The 23,155-nt window shown below is 39.2% G+C and overlaps 1 protein-coding gene across 1 annotated transcript; it reads right to left on the bottom strand.

Moving 5' to 3' along the window:
• Positions 1–387: 387 nt before the first annotated feature.
• On the bottom strand, positions 388–22,827 carry LOC117658698 (vomeronasal type-2 receptor 26-like). The gene is made up of 3 exons (XM_087893298.1): positions 22,267–22,827; positions 3,140–3,266; positions 388–1,286 (listed from the first exon to the last, which is right to left on the bottom strand). The coding sequence occupies exons 1-3, from the start codon at positions 22,825–22,827 to the stop codon at positions 388–390; spliced, it is 1,587 nt and encodes a 528-aa protein (XP_087749424.1).
• Positions 22,828–23,155: the final 328 nt, after the last annotated feature.

Genomic DNA, 23,155 nt, shown 5'->3' with positions numbered 1-23,155 from the left:
CCAGCTTTTTACTATATTTATTTAATGCTTTAGGAATTCAAAGCATAAAAACGTCGAATATAAAACTTCATTTGAGCCAATATATGAAATATCCTAACAGGGAATAAAAAAAACGAGATGACCATAATCAAGTTCAATGGAAGTGCTGAAAAGGAGAAAGCATTAGGTTAAAGAATCTTGAAAAATGGTGAAAATAAAGCAGCAAGGGCATTGATTTTGGAATGGGCAATCATAATAAACCTTAATAATCATAAACATCCTACACAAATCTTTCTTTGACAGAAATAAAAACTCTATGTTCTTATCACTTATATGTTTCCTATAGATAATAGTCTTAATAGTCATTTTTTTAGCTATTTCTCTGAGACAGAAAAATCAAAAGATGCACTAATTTCTCTTTGTGAGTTGCTCCCTGTGGTTGAGATCAGGCCTAAAAACAATGATGTAGCATTTTGGCAGAAATATGCATCCCAGTAATGCAGCACTGGAGGACAAGATGGAGAAGACCTCCACAGCTACCATAGCTTTGCCTTTTGTGCTCAGATAGGCTGGAAAGAAGGAGATCCACACACTGCAGAAGGCCAACATGCTGAAGGTGATGAACTTGGCTTCATTAAAGCTGTCGGGTAATTTACGGGCAAGAAAAGCCACGATAAAGCTGGCGATGGCCAAGATACCCATGTAGCCCAAGACACAATAGAAGTAGAAAGATGATCCTTCATTGCATTGTAAAATCATTTCTTGGAGCTCTGAGTGCATGTCCAACTCAGGGAATGGAGGAAATGTCAATAACCAAAGAATACAAATACATACCTGGATGATAGAGCAGGAAAGTACAATAGAAAAAGCCAATCTTTTCCCCACCCATCTCCTCATCTGAGATCCTGGTTTAGTGGCCATGAAAGCGACAACCACGGTGATGGTTTTGGCCAGTACACTAGAAATGGCCACTGAGAAAGTGATGACAAACATTGATTGTCGGAGAAGGCAGATCACTTTGCCAGGTTGGCTGAGGAAGAGCAAAGAGGAGAGAAAACAGAGCAGAAGAGAGACAAGGAGGGTGTAGGTGAGTGAACGGTTGTTGGCTTTGACAAGGGGAGTCTCCCTGTGCTTAATAAAAGTTCCAAGTACCCAAGATGTCAAAAAGAAGAAACCAAGAGCTGCTGAGGCTAAACCAATCCCCAAGGTTTCTTCAAAAGTTAGAAAAACCAGCAGTTTCTGGATGCATCTTTTCTTTTCTTTATTTGGATAATGATCTTCTGGACATTCAAAGCAATCTTCCATATCTGGAAGGAAAATCAAGGATATTTTTTTCATATTATTGAGGGGCCCTTGGTGCTCTCTGAACTTTCTTGTTTCCTTGCAAACATTTCATTACCTTAGCTAGGTAATATCTTCAGTGCTAGTAAGGAGTGCTGCTTGCTGTCAGTTTATATTCTGGTATCTTGCCTGTCTGTATGGGTGGGGACTGTCTTAGAGATTCCTTGGTTGGGCTGTTTATTGATGGCTCTTTGGCAGTTTCTTTGGGGTATTTTATACTTGCTTGTTGGTCTGAAGTTAACACTGGAGTTAATCTTTGCTGATATGATGCTGATTACTGGTGGAGATGTGCTGGAGTCTTTTTGGGTTTTTTTTGAAAAAGTTTTTTATTTATATTTCTCATACACATCTTAAATGTACAGTCTCTTATCCATTGTTAATCATACATATGCTCTTTTAACTTTTATATTAGTTCAATCTTCATCCTACCATTCCATCTCCCTTATTTTACAACAATCCTTCTTCTCCTTCTCCTCTCTTTCCCTTCCCTCCCTTCTTCTATCCTCTTCTACTTTCTTCTTTCCTCCTCTCCTTCCCCTTCTCTCCTTCCTCTTTCTTTCCCCCACTCCTCCCTTCTTCCTCCCTTTCTAACCTCTCCTACCCTTATTTCCCCTCCCTTTCTTCCTCTCCTTTTTCCTTTCTTCTGTTCCTCTCTCTCCCCTTCCTCTCTTCTCCCCTCCTATCTATCCCTCTACTCCCCTTTCCATTCTCTGGAGATGCTGGAGTCTTTTTGTTCTCCTTGGGGCTGATTGCCTCTTTTGCATAGTCTATAGATGTTGTTAATGTCTGTGTGTCTATAAGTGGCTGATTTGTCAGAGTGTCAGCCTTCTAGAAATTCCCTGGCAGTTTTGGAATTGGCCTGGTCTAGGATTGTCACAGTTTCCCAATTGAAACTATAGTTAAATCTGTTTATATGTTGTGAAATTAAAGAATTTTCTTCATTTCTCCTGACTGCCAGTGTTCATGGATGCGTTCTTCCAGTCTTCCTGTTTCTTACACTGCAATACATACAATTCTTACATTGTATGTTGAGATGACTTCTGTTTCTTTTCTTTTAGGGTTGCTTAGCCTTTTAGTTGCTTAGAATGTTTTGAAGGGCTTTAGTTGGCTTGTGTGCTACACTGAGCTTGAGTGGTGTAGGAAGCTAATGCCTCCTACTAAGGCAGCATTTAACATCCAGCTGCCTGCAATTACTGCGAGTTCAATTCTCACCAGGCTCAAAGTCGACTCAGCCTTCCATCCTTTCTAAGGTGGGTAAATTGAGGACCCAGTTTGTGGGGGCAATAAGCTGACTTTGTATAAATATACAAAAGTATGAAGGCTATTGCTTAACGCACTGTAAGCCGCCCTGAGTTTCCGGAGAAGGGCGGCATATAAATCAAAGCAAAAAAAAAAAAAAAGCTGATTCCATGCAGTTGTATAGTCGGTTGGTGGTTTTTGAGATATTCTTGACATATGGCAATGTAATTCTTTTTAGGGTTTGAGTTGGTTGTGCTCTACTGAATTGGGTAATCAGGGACTTTTTGATAATGTTGTGTAGGTATCCATTTTGTTGGAATGTGGATACCCACACAACTGACAGCAAACATCACTCCTTACTAGCACTGATCATGTTACCTAGTTAAGGTAATGAAACATTTGCAAGAAAACAAGCAAGCTCAGAGAGTACCAAGGACTCCTCATTTCAACCCTGAGCTGCAAATACTCTCCTTTCTTGGTGTTCCATATTATTGAAAATCACCTTATTAATTTCATGCAACCAATTAATTTACTAAAATTTGCTTAAGTCTAATAAAAAATGGTAGAATTCCTAGCCTACCATTTTGATCTGAAATCTTCCCTTCTGGGCATGGAACACAGTCAAAGCAGCAGAACTGTTCCCCCTCAATCCCTTTCTTCCAGGATCCAGGGAAACAAGGGTCATTACATCGAGAAATTGGAAGAACCTGGTGATAAGCATAAAAGGTTTTGAATTTGGAGATATTTAAAACAGTTTGTAATTTTTCTCCTTTATGGAGGGGAATTATTTTTTTATTTCCCAAAAGATAGATAAAAAGATGTAGGAATTAAAAAAAAAAAACTAGAAATTAGAATGATGTACAAAATTTCCTATTTGTAGGACAGGACAAACAAATAATAAAACTTGGTGACAAGCTCACAGAAAAGAATACTGAATTTATTAGTTTCGTCCACAACTTAAAAATATGTAGAAACCACAATTATGTAGAAAAGGTCCTGTTTGAAGAGCAGGGGGAATAAATATTTGCACAGGGTGACAATTTCATGGAAACATGACCACTCTTGTGATTTCAAATGGAAATGCAAACCGAATATGCAAACATGGCTTTTGTATTGTAATATCATTTTGTCAATTTAATGTTTGATCATCAACAACATTTGAAAAGAATATTCCACTGTTTCTTTAAAATCCAGGAATCAGATTTTGAAAGAGATTAGGTTCAATATGGGATCATAATGGATTAAGGCATAGTCAATTCACTAATTCGATACCTGGTTAAAAGCTGTATTCCAGACAATTGTATCTTCATCAATGGATAATTCCTTCCCATTTGGAGCCTGTAGATCCAGCTTTCCAATTCTAACTCTCTGAAAGGATCTGTTTGGAAAAGTGACCAAGTTGGTGATGTCAAATCCACCTGTTGCTTCCCCTTTCCCATTCAGGAATACTTTCTCCCCAGCTGAATTGTTAAAGGAAATGCCTTGAAGAAATGAATGGAGCTACTTGAAAGGGAATAAAACAGAAACAGAATTAAAAGCAATATAATAGAGAGGAAAACAACATATTCAAGTTTCATTCACTCATTCTTCCCATTCCAATAACTATTATTAAATATGTATACTTAGAAAATTGATAATCAATACCGCATGGAAATTTCCAAGTCTACTCTCTTATTAATTTGATATTTGTCAGATGTAAATGCCTTATTCCCTAATGTGTAAATAATGTATATAAGGGATATCAGGGGTTAACTTATTCTTTGACTCTTAATGTATTCATAATTCACCACTCCCACTCTTGGCTCCACCCCTTGTATATATAAGGAGCCACCTTCACCATTTTCTTCGCTTCTATCTGTGAATATTCAGTGAATATAGAATGCCTATTATAATTAAAGAGAAATATATTTAAACCTCTAACTCTTATTATTATTATTGAGTCTGATCCTAAAAATATTGCAACAAGCTGGTAGCAGAGGATGGTTAATTGACTCAATAAATACCTAAAAATGTCTAAGAAAGATAGGCCCAACACCAGGGCCTACAGCAAAGAAATAGAAACTGAACAAGAAATAATCAACGAATCCACAAACGCGATTTCGAGAGAATCCGAAGAATACAGCACTGAAGAAGAAGAATTAATAAATGAAAATGATGACCAGGAGGAAATCGAAATAGAAAATAACGAACTCAGGTCAGAGATATTGAAGTTATTAAAAAGCCAGAAGAATGATGAAAGCCTCATCGCGAACCTCCAAGAAATGCTGAAGAACAGCGGAGCAGCGAGAGAGAAAAACATCGCTAAAGAGAAACCCAAAGACCAAAAAACTGTGAGTGATATGACTACAGAGAAAGTCGTTATGAAAAAGAAAAAATGTGATCCCGCGCGAAATTTTGAATGGCAGCCATCTTGGTTTCAACAAGCCTCCAAAGTGAACGAAGCAGAGCCAATCAAAATGCTCAGTTCAAAATTTCTGGCGCGAAAAACGTTATCAGACAACGAAAGTGAAAAGGAGGATTCAAACTCTTCGGAAGAGCCAGAATCAGAAAGTGAAGACGACTTAACGAAATCCCAAGTAAAGTCAGCAATGAAGACGCTTTTTGCTGCATTTGGGCCAAAATTAAAAATTTCCAAAGCGCCAACGAAGAAGCAAGCGAACAAGCCGATACTTCAAGACCTGCACGCTCCCATCCTGACTTCGAGAGCGACGACGCCCGAGCCCAGAGAGCCATGTCGATTCCGCCCCACACCGCAGACCGAAGCAAGTGCCAACGCACCCAAAAGAAAGAGAAGAGCAGTCGCCGCCATCAGAACTCCTAAGACCGAGCCAGAGACCGACTCGTCTGAAGAGGAGCGGAGCGAGCGAGCTACAATGGAGAGAACCTTCCACGACGACGCCAAAGAAGAAATGAACAACGCGCATGTGCGAAACTACGTAGACGGTCTGGAAAGACTTGAACTGGCCAGAGAACCGCGCAGACTCGTTGCGAGCATCCCCATGCCGTTTTGCAATTTCCTACACTTGCGAGACCACGGACTACCTCAGGTTGTAAGTAATGGACAAAATAATGTGGGAAACTTACCCAGTGACTTCCCAAAACTTAGGGTTGATGGCATTAATTTGCAAGAATGGTATCAACAACTCCAGGTTGTCTTTATGAAAGAAAATTTACTATTTTTTATCACTAGTCCCCCAAGAAGACCTTGGACTTTAAAAATAGATTGTTTACACCATAAAGCATTTTTCTTAATAATATCTAGCGTATCTCCTGCAATGTATCATAGCATCAAACCAAATCTAACTGTCTCAGAAATAATCCAATGCATGTTTAATTTGTTTCACAGCGATAGTGTAGCTACCACCACAAGAATGTCTAAGGACTTCTTTTCTTCCAGAGTAAAACCAGGGGTTTCCATAAGTGAGCATTTAATATCTTTAAACAAAATAAGAGCTGAGCTGCATTTGAGGGGGGAAGTGATTTCAGATCAAACAATGAAAAGTGTTATTATCAATTCACTTGATTCATCATGGGATAGTTTTATGTCACACTTAGACACCATCAATCTAGGATATTTATCCATAGAAAGTCTATCTAACAAATTGATAGCAGAAGACAATTCAAGAAAAAATCGTTATAGCAATCACACAGAACACAAATCTTTTAGGAAGGTAGCTTCCCAAGAAAAATATAATGAAACTTTTAAATGCCACAATTGTGGGTCCAGGGAACACAATAGAAGAGATTGTCCCAAAATTTCAAAGGAAAGACATAGGTCAGAATATAGGAATAAATACAATTATAGACAGTCTTCCACAGATAGACATAAATATAGAAGCCCACCAAATTACAGAGAAAGTAGAGGGGGCAGAGAAAATTCAAAAGAGAGAAAATCTGGTTCACTGAATGGACTAAATAAACAAGACAGCACTAAAACGCAACAAAATGAGAACAATAATTGGCTTATTGATTCTGGGGCAACTAATCACACCACTAATAACAAAAATATATTATCTTCATTTACAGAAGATAAGTTTGTAATAAAGGTAGCTAATCAAGAAAAGGTTCAAGTATTAGGCAGAGGGAATGTGACCTTACCTGGTCTAGGAAAAATAGAGGGGGTATTGTTAATACCAGAAATACCTCATAACATACTAAGTGCCATAAAACTAAGCAGAGATTCTGACATCAATATAGTTTTCTCAAAGGGAAAAGCAACTTTAGAGAAGAATAAAACAAATGTAGGCACTGTGATGATTAAAGGAGGCCTACCCTATCTGATAACAAAAGAAAGATGGTTACATAACATTGATTCAAATATGGAAGATTGTATTGAGGCAGATGATGAAAATATTAGTAACAGTGACAATGATGAATGTAAAATATCTCATGATCACACAGATACACACAATGAGAAAAAACCAAAAATAGGTAAACCAATTCATGATGAGTGTGCTCACATCTTACATAGGAAGTTAGGACATGCAAGTTTTCCTGTAGTACAAAAAATGACTGAACACGCAGAAGGTGTCAAAATAAAAAATTGTGAAAATTATTTGGAATGCTCAGTATGCAAATCTACTAAACTAAAAACTAGTCCCAGGCCAAAAAAATCCACCAGATCAACTAACAAAATTTTTGACTTAGTACACATGGACTTAGTTGGCCCATTAACTCCATCAATCACTTATAGAAAACGTTACTTCCTAACAATAGTAGACGATTACAGTCGCTATGGTTTTGTTTACACATTAAAACACAAGGATGAAACCTTTCAAAAATTTAAGGAATTTTACAAACGCATAGAAACACAACATAATATCAGAATAAAACAAATTATGACAGATAGGGGATGTGAATTCATGTCTAAAGAATTCTCCCAATGGTTAAAGGATAGAGGAATGCTACATTACACGTCTAGTCCATTTTCTGCGTTCCAGAACGGGATTGCAGAGAGAAAGAATTCCACATTACAAACCATGATTAGGTGCACATTAGAGGATGCTGGTTTAGGCAAACAATTTTGGTCAGAAGCCTTACATTATTCAAATTACACTCAAAATAGAACCTGGTCCAGTATTGTGAATAAGACACCATATGAGGTGATGTATAATAGGAAACCAAAATTAGCACACATGCACATATTTGGGGTCACTGCAGACGTACACATACCTAAACAGTTGAGAAGAAAGGGAGAAAACGTATCCAGAAGACTAAGATTTATGGGATATGAAACTGGCACCAAAGGGTACAGATTCATTGATAATAATAACAAATTTATAGTTTCCAGAACAGCTGTGTTCCATGAACAGGCCAATTGGTCTAAATTACATCTTAATGAAATATTTCCAAATAAATGCAAAGATACAAAATCTCGTGAGGAAGGGACAATAGAAAATCAAAATATCAACAAAAATAAAAACAAAACCAAAACATGGACAAATAGTCAATACAAAATAAAGACAGACACATTAACAAAAAAGGAAGCAAGATATTTGCATGACAACCATAGCAAACCTGAAAGAGCTATTAGGAACAACAGAAATCAAATACCAAATAAATACAGAGATTACATAATGCATATGGATGGTGAACAAATAACACCTAATACATATGAGGAAGTATTAAAACTCCCTCGTGAAGAAAAGGAAAAATGGGAACTAGCTATGAAAAAAGAGATGGAGAGTTTGCAAGGATTAAATGTATTCACACCTGCGATTGCACCTAAAGATAAAACAATTATTGGTACCAGGTGGATTTATAAAATTAAGAACCTAGAAGGAGGCAATACTCTATACAAAGCTAGATTGGTTGCACAAGGTTATGCACAAAAATATCCGGAGGACTATACTGACACGTACTCCTCCACAGTAAGAACAGAGAGTGTTAAAACAGCTCTAGTAGTAGCATCTGCACTCAATCTTGATGTATTTCAATATGACATACAGACTGCGTATCTACACGCAAAACTAGATAAGGAAATATATGTAAGAGCACCCCACAGTCAATACACTAATAAAAATGAAATTTGGCTATTGAACAAGAGTTTATACGGATTAAAGCAATCTGGCAAAAGATGGTACGATTGCTTGGTAAAAGTACTTAAGACCATGGATTTCAACGCTACCACTGCTGATAACTGTTTCTTTGTCAAAAAGAGTGATGATTACATTGAATTTGTATTGATTTATGTAGATGATATTTTATATATAGGAAAACACAAAGAGAGAAGAGAAATCTTTGTAAACAAGCTAAATGAACATTTCTCGTTGAAATCTCTAGGTAAAGTAAACAAATACCTTGGTGTACAAATTAACAAAACTAGAAGGGGATTCAAACTTACTCAGAAAGATAAGATTATTGAACTTCTAAACAAATGCAATTTAAACAATGCCAAACCCTGTGACACTCCTATGCAAACTGATTTCCTTAGAAATACTGATGAATCTTCCCCTGAATTCAAGGATAATACATTTTATAGATCAGTCATAGGTTCACTTCTTTATATATCTAATTGGACTAGGCCAGATATTGCATTACCACTCAATTTATTATCAAGGCACGTTAGCAAACCAACAATGTATCACTGGGAAGCTGTCAAAAGAATTTTAAGATATCTGAAAAGTACATTAGATTTTTGCCTAGTATTAGAACCTAGTGATAATAAAGAACCAAAACTTACATGTTACGCAGATGCGGATTGGGCTGGAGATATATCATGCAGAAAAAGTACTTCTGGTTATATTTTTCTATTAAATGACTGTCCAGTTTACTGGTACACTGGTAAACAAGAACTGGTAGCCACTTCAACCACAGAAGCGGAATATGTTTGTTTATCCAAAGCTGCAAATAACCTTGTATGGTTTAATGATTTAATTTCAGATGTTTGGAAAAAACCTGCTTTGCCTTTTGTTATGCATGAAGACAATAAAGCAGCCATTGAAATATCTAGATCCGATGCCATTGGACAAAGATCCAGGCATATAGATATAAAATTTAAGCATGTGAGACAATTGTCCCAAGATGGATTTATCAAAGCAGTGCATTGTGATACCTCTGAACAATTAGCTGACATATTGACGAAGCCTTTACCTTCTAAACAGCACAAATATTTAACTTCTAAATTGTATGTCTTATATTGTCCTGAATCTGAATGTAATTGGTGTTGTATAGCGAACCGGCATTTAGAGGGGGATTTGTCAGATGTAAATGCCTTATTCCCTAATGTGTAAATAATGTATATAAGGGATATCAGGGGTTAACTTATTCTTTGACTCTTAATGTATTCATAATTCACCACTCCCACTCTTGGCTCCACCCCTTGTATATATAAGGAGCCACCTTCACCATTTTCTTCGCTTCTATCTGTGAATATTCAGTGAATATAGAATGCCTATTATAATTAAAGAGAAATATATTTAAACCTCTAACTCTTATTATTATTATTGAGTCTGATCCTAAAAATATTGCAACAATATTATTTTAAGGAAAGGTAAAAATGAATTGAAACAGAATGAAAATTGGCTTTTGGAATTATGTCACTTTATCCAATTAACTTTACTACTTAGCAAACTAATTCAAGATAGATCATATCCAATATTTACTCATTGGTACAAAGCTATTTGAGAGTCTGAGGTCTGACTAATTTTCTTTAACCAGATTTTACAATTTGAGACACAAGCTTTCTTTAATAGATAAATGTGAGTTAGAGACTACTGCAAACATAGAGTTGTTTCATACTATGCATGCCACAGTTAAAAGGAGTCAGCTATTCCTCTAAATATCTGATAGAGACAGAAAACTCAGCTTGCCAATCATGAAAATTTAATGAGCTACACTGAATGTTCTTGGAGAATTGATTATTTTCGTAAATGATAACTAAAAGTAATATTACTTATCATTTTAACTATTTAATTTAATTTAATTTAATTTAATTTCCAATTTATATACCGCCCTTCTCCCTGAGGTCTCAGGGCGGTGTACAGCCAAGATAAAAAACATAGAATACAAATATTAAAACATTTAAAAATATATATAAATTTTGGCCCAAAAGTTAAGAATCACAGACTAATTAAAAGAATTTAAAAATTTTAAAAATTTCTTCTTAAGCCAACCCAGCTTGCTGAAAAAGATAGGTTTTCAGGGAACGACGGAAGGCATTGAGGTCCTGGATTCTTCTTATCTCCGGGGGAAACTGATTCCAGAGGGTAGGAGCCCCCACAGAGAAGGCCCTCCCCCTGGGGGCCACCAGCCTACATTGTTTGGCTGATGGCACCCTGAGGAGGCCCTCTCTGTGGGAGCGCACAGGTCGATGGGAGGTCATCAGTAGCAGAAGGCGGTCTCGGAGATAGCTAGGCCCTATGCCATGGAGTGCTTTAAAGGTGATAACCAACACCTTGAAGCGCACCCGGAAGACCACCGGGAGCCAGTGCAGCTCGCGCAGGAGCAGTGTTACATGGGAGTGCCATGTTGCTCCCATCACTACCCGCGCTGCTGCATTCTGGACCAGCTGGAGCCTCCGGGTGCTCTTCAAGGGGAGCCCCATGTAGAGAGCGTTGCAGTAGTCAAGGTGAGAGGTGACGAGGGCGGGAGTGACTGTGCACAAGGAATCCCGATCAAGAAAGGGCCGCAACTGGCGAATCAGGCGAACCTGATAAAAGGTCCCCCTGGTAACAGCCGTCAGATGTTCCTCCAAAGACAGCTGCCTATCCAGGAGGACTCCCAGATTGCGGGCCCTTTCAGTGGGGGCCAAAGACTCGCCCCCAATAGTCAGTGATGGAGTCAACTGGCTATATCGGGATGCCGGGAGCCACAGCCACTCAGTCTTGGAAGGGTTGAGCCTGAGCCTGTTCCTCCCCATCCAGATCCGCACAGCCTCCAGGCACTGGGACATCACTTCAAGGGCATCGTTGGGGTGGCCTGGGGTGGAGATGTACAGCTGGGTGTCATCAGCGTACTGGTGGTATCTCACCCCAAAGCCACGGATGATCTCGCCCAGCGGCTTCACATAAATGTTGAACAGAAGGGGCGAGAGGACCGATCCCTGCGGCACTCCACAAATGAGAGGCCTCAAGGTCGACCTCTGCCCCCCTGCCAACACAAACTGCGCCCTGGAGCCAGCCTCGTGTAACCTCCCGGGAAGCCAGTACCAACCAGGAGGGACACGGGTCCAGTAAACATGTGGCTGCACTAAGTCTCCCCAAAATCCTGTCCACATCATTGGGAGTCACAGCATCAAACTCCTCCCAGATAACATTCTCAAGACTGTTCCTCGTCACCCTGCCCTGATCTACCCAGTCAGAGTCCAAATCCCCCCGGATCTGAGCGATTTTGTCATACAGGTATTGTCTGAAATCCTCCGCCCTGCCTTCTAAGGGATCCTCCCGCACTCCCTGATGGAGCAGGGCGCGGGTCACCCTAAACAGGGTGGACGGACGATTCCCTGATGACGCAATAGAGGCGGAAAAGTAGTTAGACTTTGCCGTCTTTATCGCCACTAGGTAGGTCTTAATATGCGACCTTACCAGTGTTCGATCAGATTCAGCGAGACTGGCCCTCCAACCGCTCTCCAGGCGTCTTTTCCGGCGCTTCATTTCCCTCAGCTCCTCAGTAAACCAAGGAGCCGCCCGGGATCGGCATCGGGTCAGAGGCCGCAAAGGCACAACTCGGTCCAAGGCCCCACCAGCCGCCCGATCCCAGGCGGCTACCTGGTCCTCGGCCGAGTCATGTGCTAGATCCTCAGGAAATGGCCCAAGCTCCGTCTGGAACCTATCAGGATCCATCAGGCGCCTGGGGCGGATCCATCTAATTGGGTCCGCCTCCCTGCGGCGAGGGGTCGCGGTTCGAAGATCTAGGCGAAGGAGTGAGTGGTCAGTCCATGACAAGGGTTCCATGTCTATATCCCCTATAACAAGACCACTCAACCACTGGCCAGAGACAAAAATCAAATCCAGAGTGTGACCTCCCCTGTGAGTAGGGCCATGAACTAACTGGGTCAGGTCCATGGCCGTCATGGAAGCCATGAACTCCTGAGCCACCTCAGACGTTTCACCGACGGATGGCAAGTTGAAATCACCCATGACTAAAAGCCTGGGTGTATCTACTGCCACCGTGGCTATCACGTCGAGTAGATCAGGTAGGGCTGTTGCCACGCGGCAAGGAGCCAGGTACGTAAGCAACAAGCCCATCTGAACCCCATGGCCCCACCTCACAAGGAGGGACTCACATCCGGCTATCTGAGGCACAGTGGTCTCCCTTGGATCCAGATCCTCGTTAATAATAACTGCCACCCCCCGCCCCTCCCCTGGACCCTCGGCTGATGGAATGCTCTGAAGCCTGGTGGGCACATTTCAACCAGAGGGACGCCACCCTCCGGGCCCAACCAGGTCTCCGTAATACCCGCCAGGTCCGCTCCTCCCTCTTGTATAAGATCGTGAATGAGGGGGCCTTATTTACCATGGACCTGGCATTGCATAACATCAGCCGAAGGCCCAGATCCTGAGTGTCTAAGCCACCTAGTCTCCGAGAGGAGCCATGGGGACCGGGGCAAGCAATTGCTCTCAAACAGCGAGTGCGAGCCCCCAACACATGATATGGTCCCCTGCTCCCACCATATCTGCCCCTCCCATCTACCGTGCTGATGCTACAGACCTCATAGGTATCGTCCCCCATCCCTTTCCCAGTCCCTCGACCAACACCTCCCAAATCGTTACCCTGTGCCGGGCTCGGCTCTGACCCTGGTGGATCTCCCCCCCCATCCCCCAGAGTCTTCTTCCCAATTTCTCTAGAAAGATCATTACAAACCCCCCTCCCAGAACCCCTTAAAATCTTTAAAAAATTCCCTAAAAAACCCCACAAATTATTACTTGCTCCATGCCATCTCTCTGGACTCCAAAGTCCGTCATCGAGATAGGCCCTCGATAATGTGGAGGGCCAAACCTGCGAGAGGGGAGAATCTCGCAGGGTGAGGAGTTCCGACACCGAATACATATAATCATCAGGGGAGACAAAGTCCAAGGGAAGGGAGTACCGCTGATGTTACAAACATAGGGAAAATTCTAGTCCATGGTTAGGCCATCAAGCCCATTGTCCTCTCACGACAATGGCCAAGGAGGTGCATATCCTTCGACCCCGGAGGTTTCCAGGGCAGCCATGCTCTCACCTAGGCCACCCATAGAAACTCTGATGGAAATCCGGGCGTGAGGATAGCCATAGTCCGCCTCCCACTGGCCTTATGTCCATAGAACCAGTATCCCTCCTGGGATTAGTAGCATCCGGGAGTCCAAGTATCCTGCTCGGAAGGAGGTTTAAGTTCGTAAATTCACGTTGAAGAGATTTTACATGGCAGGGAGTTCAGACAGGCTAGATGTAAAAGGGGGAAAATTCGGAATAATTCAGCAGGCCAAAGTAGATGGGTAGCTGTAACCGTAGTAAGGCCCATAGGCCTAAACTCGGTCCAAAGGATGGAAGAGGGAGGGGAAATTCAAGCCGCATAGGTTTGTAGTTCTTTTCCGACCCCTGCAAATCCCTCAACCATTATCTGATGGATAATGCTGCCCTATTTCGTCCCCCCCCCATCCAGCTCGTCCTGGGGGGGGGTGTCTCTGGGTCTCCATGTAGGTAACCCTTCCCCCAAGGGTCCAACACTCTCCAATCTCCCAGAGCTCAGTCTAAGGCTGTTGCTGAAGAATCCTATGCTGTAGTTCAGGTCTGCAAGCCGCTGGGAGCTGCCCCGACACCAGCTGCCATCACCGCAGCCGCCGCCATGGCTGCCGCCGCCACCATCGTCGCCGTCGCCATCGGCCTCCCCACGGACTCCCCCAGCCGCCCCTTGCCTCTAGATCTTCCTCGAGGCATCCAGGGGCGTGGGGAACCTCCGTAGGGGCCTCAAACGTTGCCGTCGTCAGGGGGCCGCCACCGCCGCGACCGCCCATAGCCGCCGGTGCTAGTGCCGCCCCCACAGGCCGCATCCTTCACGCCCTCACCCACCGGCGCTTCAACGTCGTCCTCCTCAGAGCTGGGGTGGTCCGGAGAGCTAACAAAGCTCTCAATGGGATCCCCAGGTGCTCTTTTTCCCAAACGGGGGTCATAGCTGTTCAAAATGACCCCCCCGAAGTCCCCCCAAGCCGAGGCATCGCCCCCAAGGATCCGGGATTCAGCGCCGGGACGCCATCTTAGACACAACTATTATTGTGTAAAGCTGTGGAGATTTCCCACATAACTGCTATCAACATGTGTACCATGATTTTTATAGTAGCTTCTTGATAATCTGAATGGCAGAATAATCAAATGACAGAATAGCAACAGAAACAGATTTTTTGGTATCTATTTTATACAAAACAACACAACGCAGTTGGAAGAGACCTTGGAGGTTTTCTAATAAACCAGCAAACTCAAGAAGACCCTACAACATTTCAAACAAATGGCTATCCAATCTCTTCATAAATATCCCATAGAATAGAATAGAATAGAATAGAATAGAATAGAATAGAATAGAATAGAATAGGATAGGATAGAATAGAATAGAATAGAATAGAATAGAATAGAATAGAATAGAATAGAATAGAATAGAATAGAATTTTATATTGGCTAAGTGTGATTGGACACACAAGGAATTTGTCTTTGGTGCATATGCTCTCAGTGTACATAAAAGAAAAGATACATTCATCAAGAATCATAAGGTACAACACTTAATGATAGTCATTAAGAACAACTAGACACAAGAACATTTTTTCCCTGAATGCCATCACTCTGCTAAACAAATAATTTCCTCAACGCTGTCAAACTATTCACTAAGTCTGCATTACTATTACAATTAGTCTTCTCATCATTCCTATCACCCATCTCCCCCCACTTATGACTGCATGACTGCAATTTTGTTTATTGTATCCTTATGATTTATATTGACATTGTTTCCTAGTATGATTTGATTGCTTATTTATACCCTATGACTATTATTAAGTGCTGTACCTTATGATTCTTGATGAACATATCTTTTCTTTTATGTACACTGAGAGCATATGCACCAAGACAAATTCCTTGTGTGTCCAATCTTGGCCAATAATACAAAAAAAAAAAAAAAAAAAAAAAACCTCCTATTCTATTCTATTCTATTCTATTCTATTCTATTCTATTCTATTCTATTCTATTCTATCTATTCATAGGGAACAAATAAGCAATCAAGTCATATTAGGAAACAATCAATATAAATTGTAAGGATACAAGCAACAAGTTACAGTCATGCAATCATCAGTAGAAGGAGATGGGTGATAGGAACGATGAGAAGATTAATAGTAATGCAGACTTAGTAACTAGTTTGATAGTTGTGAGGAAATTATTTGTTTAGAAGAATGATGGCGTTCGGGAAAAAAATGTTCTTGTGTCTAGTTGTTCTGGTGTGCAGTGCCCTATAGTGTCGTTTTGAGGGTAGGAGTTGAAACAGTTTATGTCCAGGATGTGAGGGGCCTGTAAATATTTTATGGAGCACCCAGAATTTCTGAAGGAAAAAATTTCCACTAATTAATTGTTATCACTGTCAAGAAATTATCCTATTTCTATGTTTTTTTACATAGTAGATTACACATACAGAATATATTAAGACTTTCCACAAGTCATTCATTGAAATAAGAGAAGAGTCCAATGCAAAGGGAATACCTGCCAAGGCTGCAACTGTGGAAGATCAGGTTTTTTACCCATCATAGTTTTCCTCCTATTGAACCTCAATATGTGTAGATCCTGCAAAGCATGAGCCACTGAATAAACAGCATTGTAGACACTGTAGCTTTGTCCAGTCATTTCCATTTCAAACAAAGGTGCAGGAAGTTCATCTAACTTCATCTCCGTAGTGCATGTTTTGTTATGCATTCCTTGTAACTCTGGCTTTGGAAATGAACAATCAAATGCTTGTTCCCAAACTTCCTGCAGAAACCCATCTCTGTCATTTGAAAAAGGATTTATGGCCTGAAGAAATTCCTTGAAACCGGCAACTGCCTTTGAATGTACAGTGAAGGAAATAGCCCCATGGTACATCTTGAGATCTGAAGCGATTTGAATGCCTGATAGGATAAAGTCAATCTGGGCAGTCATGATCCACACCTTTCTAAATAATGCCTTTTCCTTGCTTTCAGGATCCAGCAGAAATATTATAAATCTTAGCCACATAATTGTCCAGGATTCTCCATAGGCCAGAAATACATCAGATTTGCTATACAACATATTAATTGAAATGATTGAGAATGTTTCATCAAGTTCTGGGAAATCTTCCAAGTGGACTTTTTGATCAAGCCTTTCTATAAATGCTGAGCAGATTCCATTCTGTGAAAGTAAGGGCTGTATTTTCTGTAAGAATTTGTCTCCATTGTTGTCATCAACAGAAAATATCCCAATCCATGTCCACCTGAAATGGTGAAGCAGTTGGACAATCCCAATGTACTGATGGTCCTCTTTGGGGACCATGAAATAAGGTGAAGAGAGCTTACTCGTCTGAAATTCCTCTTGGGCTAATGAGCCATATGTTAGCTAAAGGAAAGTCCAGTAGTATTCTTTAGAGTCTTTAGATTAAATTAAATTTTCCTATCTTGTTTTCATACAGAATATATCCAAGGAACATTTCCCCCAGCATTCTTTAAAGTATATAGAAACAAATTTGATGGAAATATTTCAAACATATATACTAGATCAATTGCTTTAATAGAAACAGTTCAAATCTTCCCTTAAGTATGGAATGACCATACTGATACTCACTTCCTATAACTGGCATTGTAGTTTCAGAAAAGAGTGCTAAGGAGTAGACTTTGAGCCATGCAGAACATCTTTACACAAACCTAACCCTAATATTTGATGCTCATTAATTATTCCAGAACAACAATAAGATTAAATATTTTCTTCTCAATCCCTTCAGAACTTACTTGTGGAATCTTGAAGAATTCTATAATTTCAGCTACATAAAATGATGTGACAAAATCCAATCCCCCAACGATAGCCATGAGATTCTTCTGGGTGTCACATTTGTAGTTAGGGACAAATTCCTGGGACTTAAAAAGTAGGTCCAGAGTGGTGCGATAGGTCATCCTTGGGTTGTAGTAACTATCATAGATGTGGAACCCAAGAGTGACATTGGGTAAGATCTGGGAGTCCTCATTGATCTCCTTCACAGCAAAAGCCAAGGCAAGGATGTGCTGGTAGAATTTGATTAATATGCTGCAAATGATTTAAATACCCCAGTTGAAAAAGGAAGTTGATCATTCTCATTATGAGGCATCATTTCTATATGAATATCAAATATTTCTTTCTCCGATGAAAGTAGGAAAGTAATAAGTTTTCTAAAATGCTGTATAATTTGATTTAAATTTTCTTTTTCTACAGTATTTGCATAATTTGCAACAAATATTTGCTATAAGAAATAAAAATAGTGCCTTTTTATGATGCCAAGTTTATTTTCTAACATAGAAAATATTTTCACAAAATAGAATATGAACTAATCCAGCAAGTATCAGTCATTTATTTTATGTTTTTTAAGATTGATGATAGAGGTGGGTTTTTGGGTTTTTTTTTTTTTTTTTTTTTGATATTACAAATGTTCTTCAAAAGATGTTTTGCACCAGAGTTTCATATATTGTATGATAAACTTTACCATAAGTTAAATAAAATTGTTTATGCTTCCATAACTAGAAACATTTGTTGGACAGAGAGAGTTAGATTAGATATCAAGCCTACATTTATGCTGAAATCCTTTTACTCTCATAAGCAATTTTGGGAAAACTGATTAAGATTACAAAAAGAAAAAAAAATCCTTACTTTAGTATATCATAAGATGTTATAATAGGATATTTCTTAAAATCTATTTCAAAAAGGTTGTAAATTATGCGGGATGCCATCCCACCAATGACGAGGTCCCCAGGTTGGTACCACTCATGTGGAACAGGGAAAGCATCACTTGAAGGGCAGTTCAGAGTCACTATTTTCTTCATCAGGAACACCAGAAGGAGCAACATCTTCACTCTTGAAAATGCCTCTGTCTTTCATCCTATCCTACAGGAAAGGTTTCATTATTCCAATAGTTAATACAGCGATTAATTCAAGGTTTATATCTAAGAGTGCACCTAATCAGAAAATCCACCACTGGGATTTTGAAGATCCATGAGAGTGCGAATTCATATCTTGAACAGACACTCTGGCAGAGGAGAACAGAGGGAGGAAACCTGTAGCAATGACTCTGATACACAGCCATTATTATCCTTGTGCAAATCCCTTTGGGTTCAAGATACGTTGATTGTTGTTGAATTGAAATAGCCTTCTGTGCAGTCTTGGATATTTTTGCCTAGTTCAGAAAATATGGTGATTCCTGTAGGAGATAATTATTTGTTTTTGATGAGAAAATAAGTGGCTAATGTTTAAATGCTTTTTTTAAATGCACACACTTGCTAAGGGGGGAATTTGCAATGCAAAATAGACTTCATTTTTGAAATATGTGTTATTTTTACAATGAATAATAAATGCAGTTCCCCTTCCTTTGCACAGCACTAAGATGCAAAGAGATTATGACATTCCCTCATTTTAAGAAATTTTGTATGATTTCCTTCCAGATCCCCCTAGAGGCGGATAAAAGAAGAAATGTTCTCCATCATTGTTATCAACAGCAAAAATCCCAATCCATGTCCACCTGAAATGATGCAGCAGTTGGATAATCCCAAGGCACTGATGGTCGTCTTTTGGGACCATGAAATAAAGTGAAGAGAGCTTACTGCTCTGAAATTCCTCTTGGGCTAATGAGCCATACGTCAGCTAAAAGAAAATTTAGTAGTATTCTCTTGAGCTGTTAGATTAAATCTGATCGTCCTGTCTAGTCCAAATATAAAATATATCCAAGGAAGGAATTATTTTCCTGAAATTCTTCTAAGTATTAATACAGAAAGGAATTTCTTGAAATTATTTCAAATACATATAATTGATCAATTGTTTTCATAGAAGCAAAGAGTTCAAATCTTCCCTCTGGTATGGAATGTCTATGGATTCTTATTTCCTGTATTTGGCATAGTAGTTTCAAAATTATGCTAACTAATAGACCTTAAGCCAGGAAGAACATCTTAACATGAACCTGAGACTAAATTTTAATGTTCCTTAATTATTCAACGACAACAGCAACAGAATACAGAATTTTTCTGGTTAATCTTCTCACAACATACTTGTGGAATCTTGAAGAAACTTATAATTTCAGCAATATGAGATGATGATACAAAATCCAGTCCTCCAATGATAGCCATGAGATTCTTCTGGCTACCACATTTGTAGTTAGGGACAAATTCCTGGGATTTGAAAAGCAGGTCCAGAGTGGTGCAATAGGTCATCCTTGCATGGAGGTAACAGTCATAGATGTGGAACCCAAGAGTGACATTAGGTAAGATTAGGTGAGAGCCCTCATTGATCTCCTTCACAGCAAAGGCCAAGGCAAGAATGTGTTGATGAAATTTGGTGAATACACTGCAAATAGGTTAAATCCCCCCATTGACAAAATAATTTTACAGCCTTGTAAGGTGGCATCATTTCTCTATGAATCACAAACTTTTTTTTCTCTGACAGTAGTAGGAAGATTTTAGCTTTGATACAATGCTAAATAATTCATGCAGAGTTCAGATTTATTTTAAACAGCATTCTCATGACTTCCAACAAATATGTACTGCAACAAATATAAGTAGTGACTTTTTTCAAAGTATTATATTTATTTTCTATGAGATTTACAGAAAATGGTATATGAAGAGATTCAGGAGGTATCATTCATTTACTGTATGTATGTTTTATGAAACTCAAATACTTTGGCCACCTAATGAGAAGGAAGGAGAAGAGAAGAGAAGAGCCTAATGCTGGGAACGATTGAAGGCAAAAGAAGAAGGGGATGGTAGTGAATGAAGTGGCTGGATGGAGTTACTGAAGCTTTCGGCGTGAGCTTAAATGGACTCCAGAGGATGGTAGAAGACAGGAAAACCTGGAGGAATGTTGTCATGGGGTCACAATAGGTCAGACATGATTTAAAACAACAACAACAAATTTTTAAATGATTGGGGTTTTAATATGTTTGGGCCAAACTTGTTTAATTTGATTTTACTTTGCTTTTTAAATTTTGTATTTCTGTATTTTTACTGTTTGGCTGTTCACCGCCCTGAGTCCTTTGGGAGTAGGGCGGTATATAAATTAAATAAATAAATAAATAAAATAAAATAAATAAATGTTTTGTGAGGAGAAATAGTGCCAAATCTTTCTAAAATTATCTTTACCTCAGTAAACATTCAAATAGAGACTTCTTGATTTGAAATTTTGTACATTTCATGTGAAAGACTTTAAAAGAATGTAAAGGTTATTTCTTCTCTCATAATCAGATACAGTTGAAAGAAAAACAAGGCATAGATTACATTAAAAATACTACATTTGTGCACAAACAGCTTTTATTCATATAAAAGATTTTTGAAAGTCTGTGTAAGATTAGATAAAGAAAAAAAATCCTTACACTGGTATTTCATAAGGAGTTATAGAAGGATTTTCAATAAATTTAAATTCATAAAAGTGGTAGCCCATGTGAGTCACTATCCCACCAATGATGAGGTCTCCAGGCTGGTACCACTAATGTGGAACAAGGAAAGAATCACTTGCAGGGCAGCTCAGAGAAACTACTCTGTGCACCAAAAACATCAGGAGAAACATCTTGATGATCTTGTTATTGTGAAAATGTTTTGCCTTCCATCCTACCCATAGGGAAGCATATATAATCCAATACTTCATCTAAAGATTGATCTAAGGATTATATTTGAGAATACATCTAATGAGAAACTCTATCATTTTCTGTTTGAAGATCCACGTGAGTACAAATTTTTATCTTGAATATCACAAGGATTTGAAGAGATACTCTGGCAGAAGAGAACCGAGGCTGAAAACTTGAAGCAATGAATCTGACAGAGAAATTACTACCCCTTGTACCAAACTCTCTGTGGTTCAAGATTTACTTCTATGGCATCCTATTTAGGCATGTTTCTGAGGCACACATGCGCTCACATTTGTGAACTGGTAGGGAAAGTAAGTAAATACCACCCCTGCTCCCTTCCTCCTTATGTGGTTGGTTATCTAGTAGTTTTTGCTTGAAATTAGGTTCTTTAGGTCATGAAGATTGCCCCCACCCTCAATTTTAGTTTAAAGCCCTTTGGAGAAGATGAGCCAGTCATTTTCTGAATGTATTGTTTCCAGTTCTTGTGAGTTGCAGTCCATCCCTTGCCAGTAGCCGTTCATCTAGGTAATACAGATGATGGTCTAGGAATCCAAAGTTCTATTGATGATACCAGCTTTTCAGCCAGTGGTTCATTTCTAAAATACTTTGCTCTCTCATTGGATGTTGGCCTTTTGTTGGAAGTATAGATGAAAATACCACTCGTGCTCCTAATTCTTTAACTTTCTTCCCTAGCTGTTTGTAATCTCTTATTATTTTCAGATTCATTGTTCTGTCATTCTTGTAGGAGTGTAGTGTAGGAGAAGAATGGGGTGGTAATCTGTGGGCTTGATTATGTTAGTAAGGTACTCAGTTACATCTTTGATTTTTGCTCCAGGGAAACTATATAATTCGCTAGATTGACTGCCTTGTCTGCAGACTATAGTTTCTGTTCCCCTACGAACTGAATCTCCTATCACCAATATTCACCTTTTCCCCCCCTAGGAAGTCTGGAATACTTTTCTTCCTGTCATAGGAATCCCAGGTTTTGCCTCTTTTTTAGAAACTATTGATGAATGCTCTTTTGTAAGGGTCTGTATATTTTCTTCCAGTGGGAAGATATAAACGTGATTGTTCAGTTCCAGAGGGGCTTCATTGGAGTGGGCTAAGGTAGATAGTAGGGACTTTGCTCTTGGTTGTTTTCTTCTAAGAGTGACATGTTTCCATCCATCTTGTTCTTTGGGTACATGTGTAAGCTGGTTTGTTACGGAAGCTGCTTGTTCTCTAATGTGTTTTGATGTTTTCTTCTTTATGTTCATATATGGCGTTATCATTTTTTTAGAAGCTTCATGCTCCCTATTGGGTTTTATTTTGGTGTAGTCTTCTTGTTTAGGTTGGGATTTCTCACTTTGATCATTGAGTTTCAGAGTAGCTAGAGTTGCCTCTAAACCCTTTACTTTTTCTCCTAGTAATTCAAGTAGTTTACATTTGATACATACATACTTTTGACCTTCTGTTGGCATAAGCTGAAACATATAGCACACTTTGCAAATCACTATAATTTCAGTCTCTATCTCCATGACTTTTTTCTTTGTTCATTTGCTAAAAAATCAAAAATTTCTAAAAGTTTAAATATTTTCTGTGTTGTGAAGTGTGAGTTTACAAGAGTTCTTGACGTTCTGTTTTCTATCTTGAAAAACTCATCACTAACTTCCAAGTTTTAAGTGTCTGTCTCTTTTTCTGGTTTTTTTTTTAAACTTTTTTTTCAAATGCTTAGTTGAAAAAAAATTGAAAAATTAATAAAAAGGAATTTTATAAAAAAAATTAAAAAAAAATAAAAATTGAAAAAAGAATTTTAAATTAAAAATGATAATTTTTAAAAAATAAAATGTAAAAAATATATAATTT

This window comes from Pantherophis guttatus, chromosome 4 (genome assembly GCF_059756535.1).
Source record: "Pantherophis guttatus breed Tessera chromosome 4, ASM5975653v1, whole genome shotgun sequence".
Taxonomy (NCBI): domain Eukaryota; kingdom Metazoa; phylum Chordata; class Lepidosauria; order Squamata; family Colubridae; genus Pantherophis; species Pantherophis guttatus.
Note: the sequence above shows the minus strand (reverse complement) of the source record. Positions and strands in the feature narration are given on the sequence as shown.

What these genes read in the sequence shown, in the direction of transcription:
- LOC117658698 (XM_087893298.1), bottom strand. Translation starts at nt 22,827, where the DNA reads ATGGAGATAGAGACTGAAATTATAGTGATTTGCAAAGTGTGCTATATG. An exon ending in TTCCTATGACAGGAAGAAAA is followed by an intron (nt 3,267 to 22,266) that starts GTATTCCAGACT and finishes GCTTATCACCAG; the next exon opens with GTTCTTCCAATTTCTCGATG. An exon ending in GAAGATTTCAGATCAAAATG is followed by an intron (nt 1,287 to 3,139) that starts GTAGGCTAGGAA and finishes TTTTCCTTCCAG; the next exon opens with ATATGGAAGATTGCTTTGAA.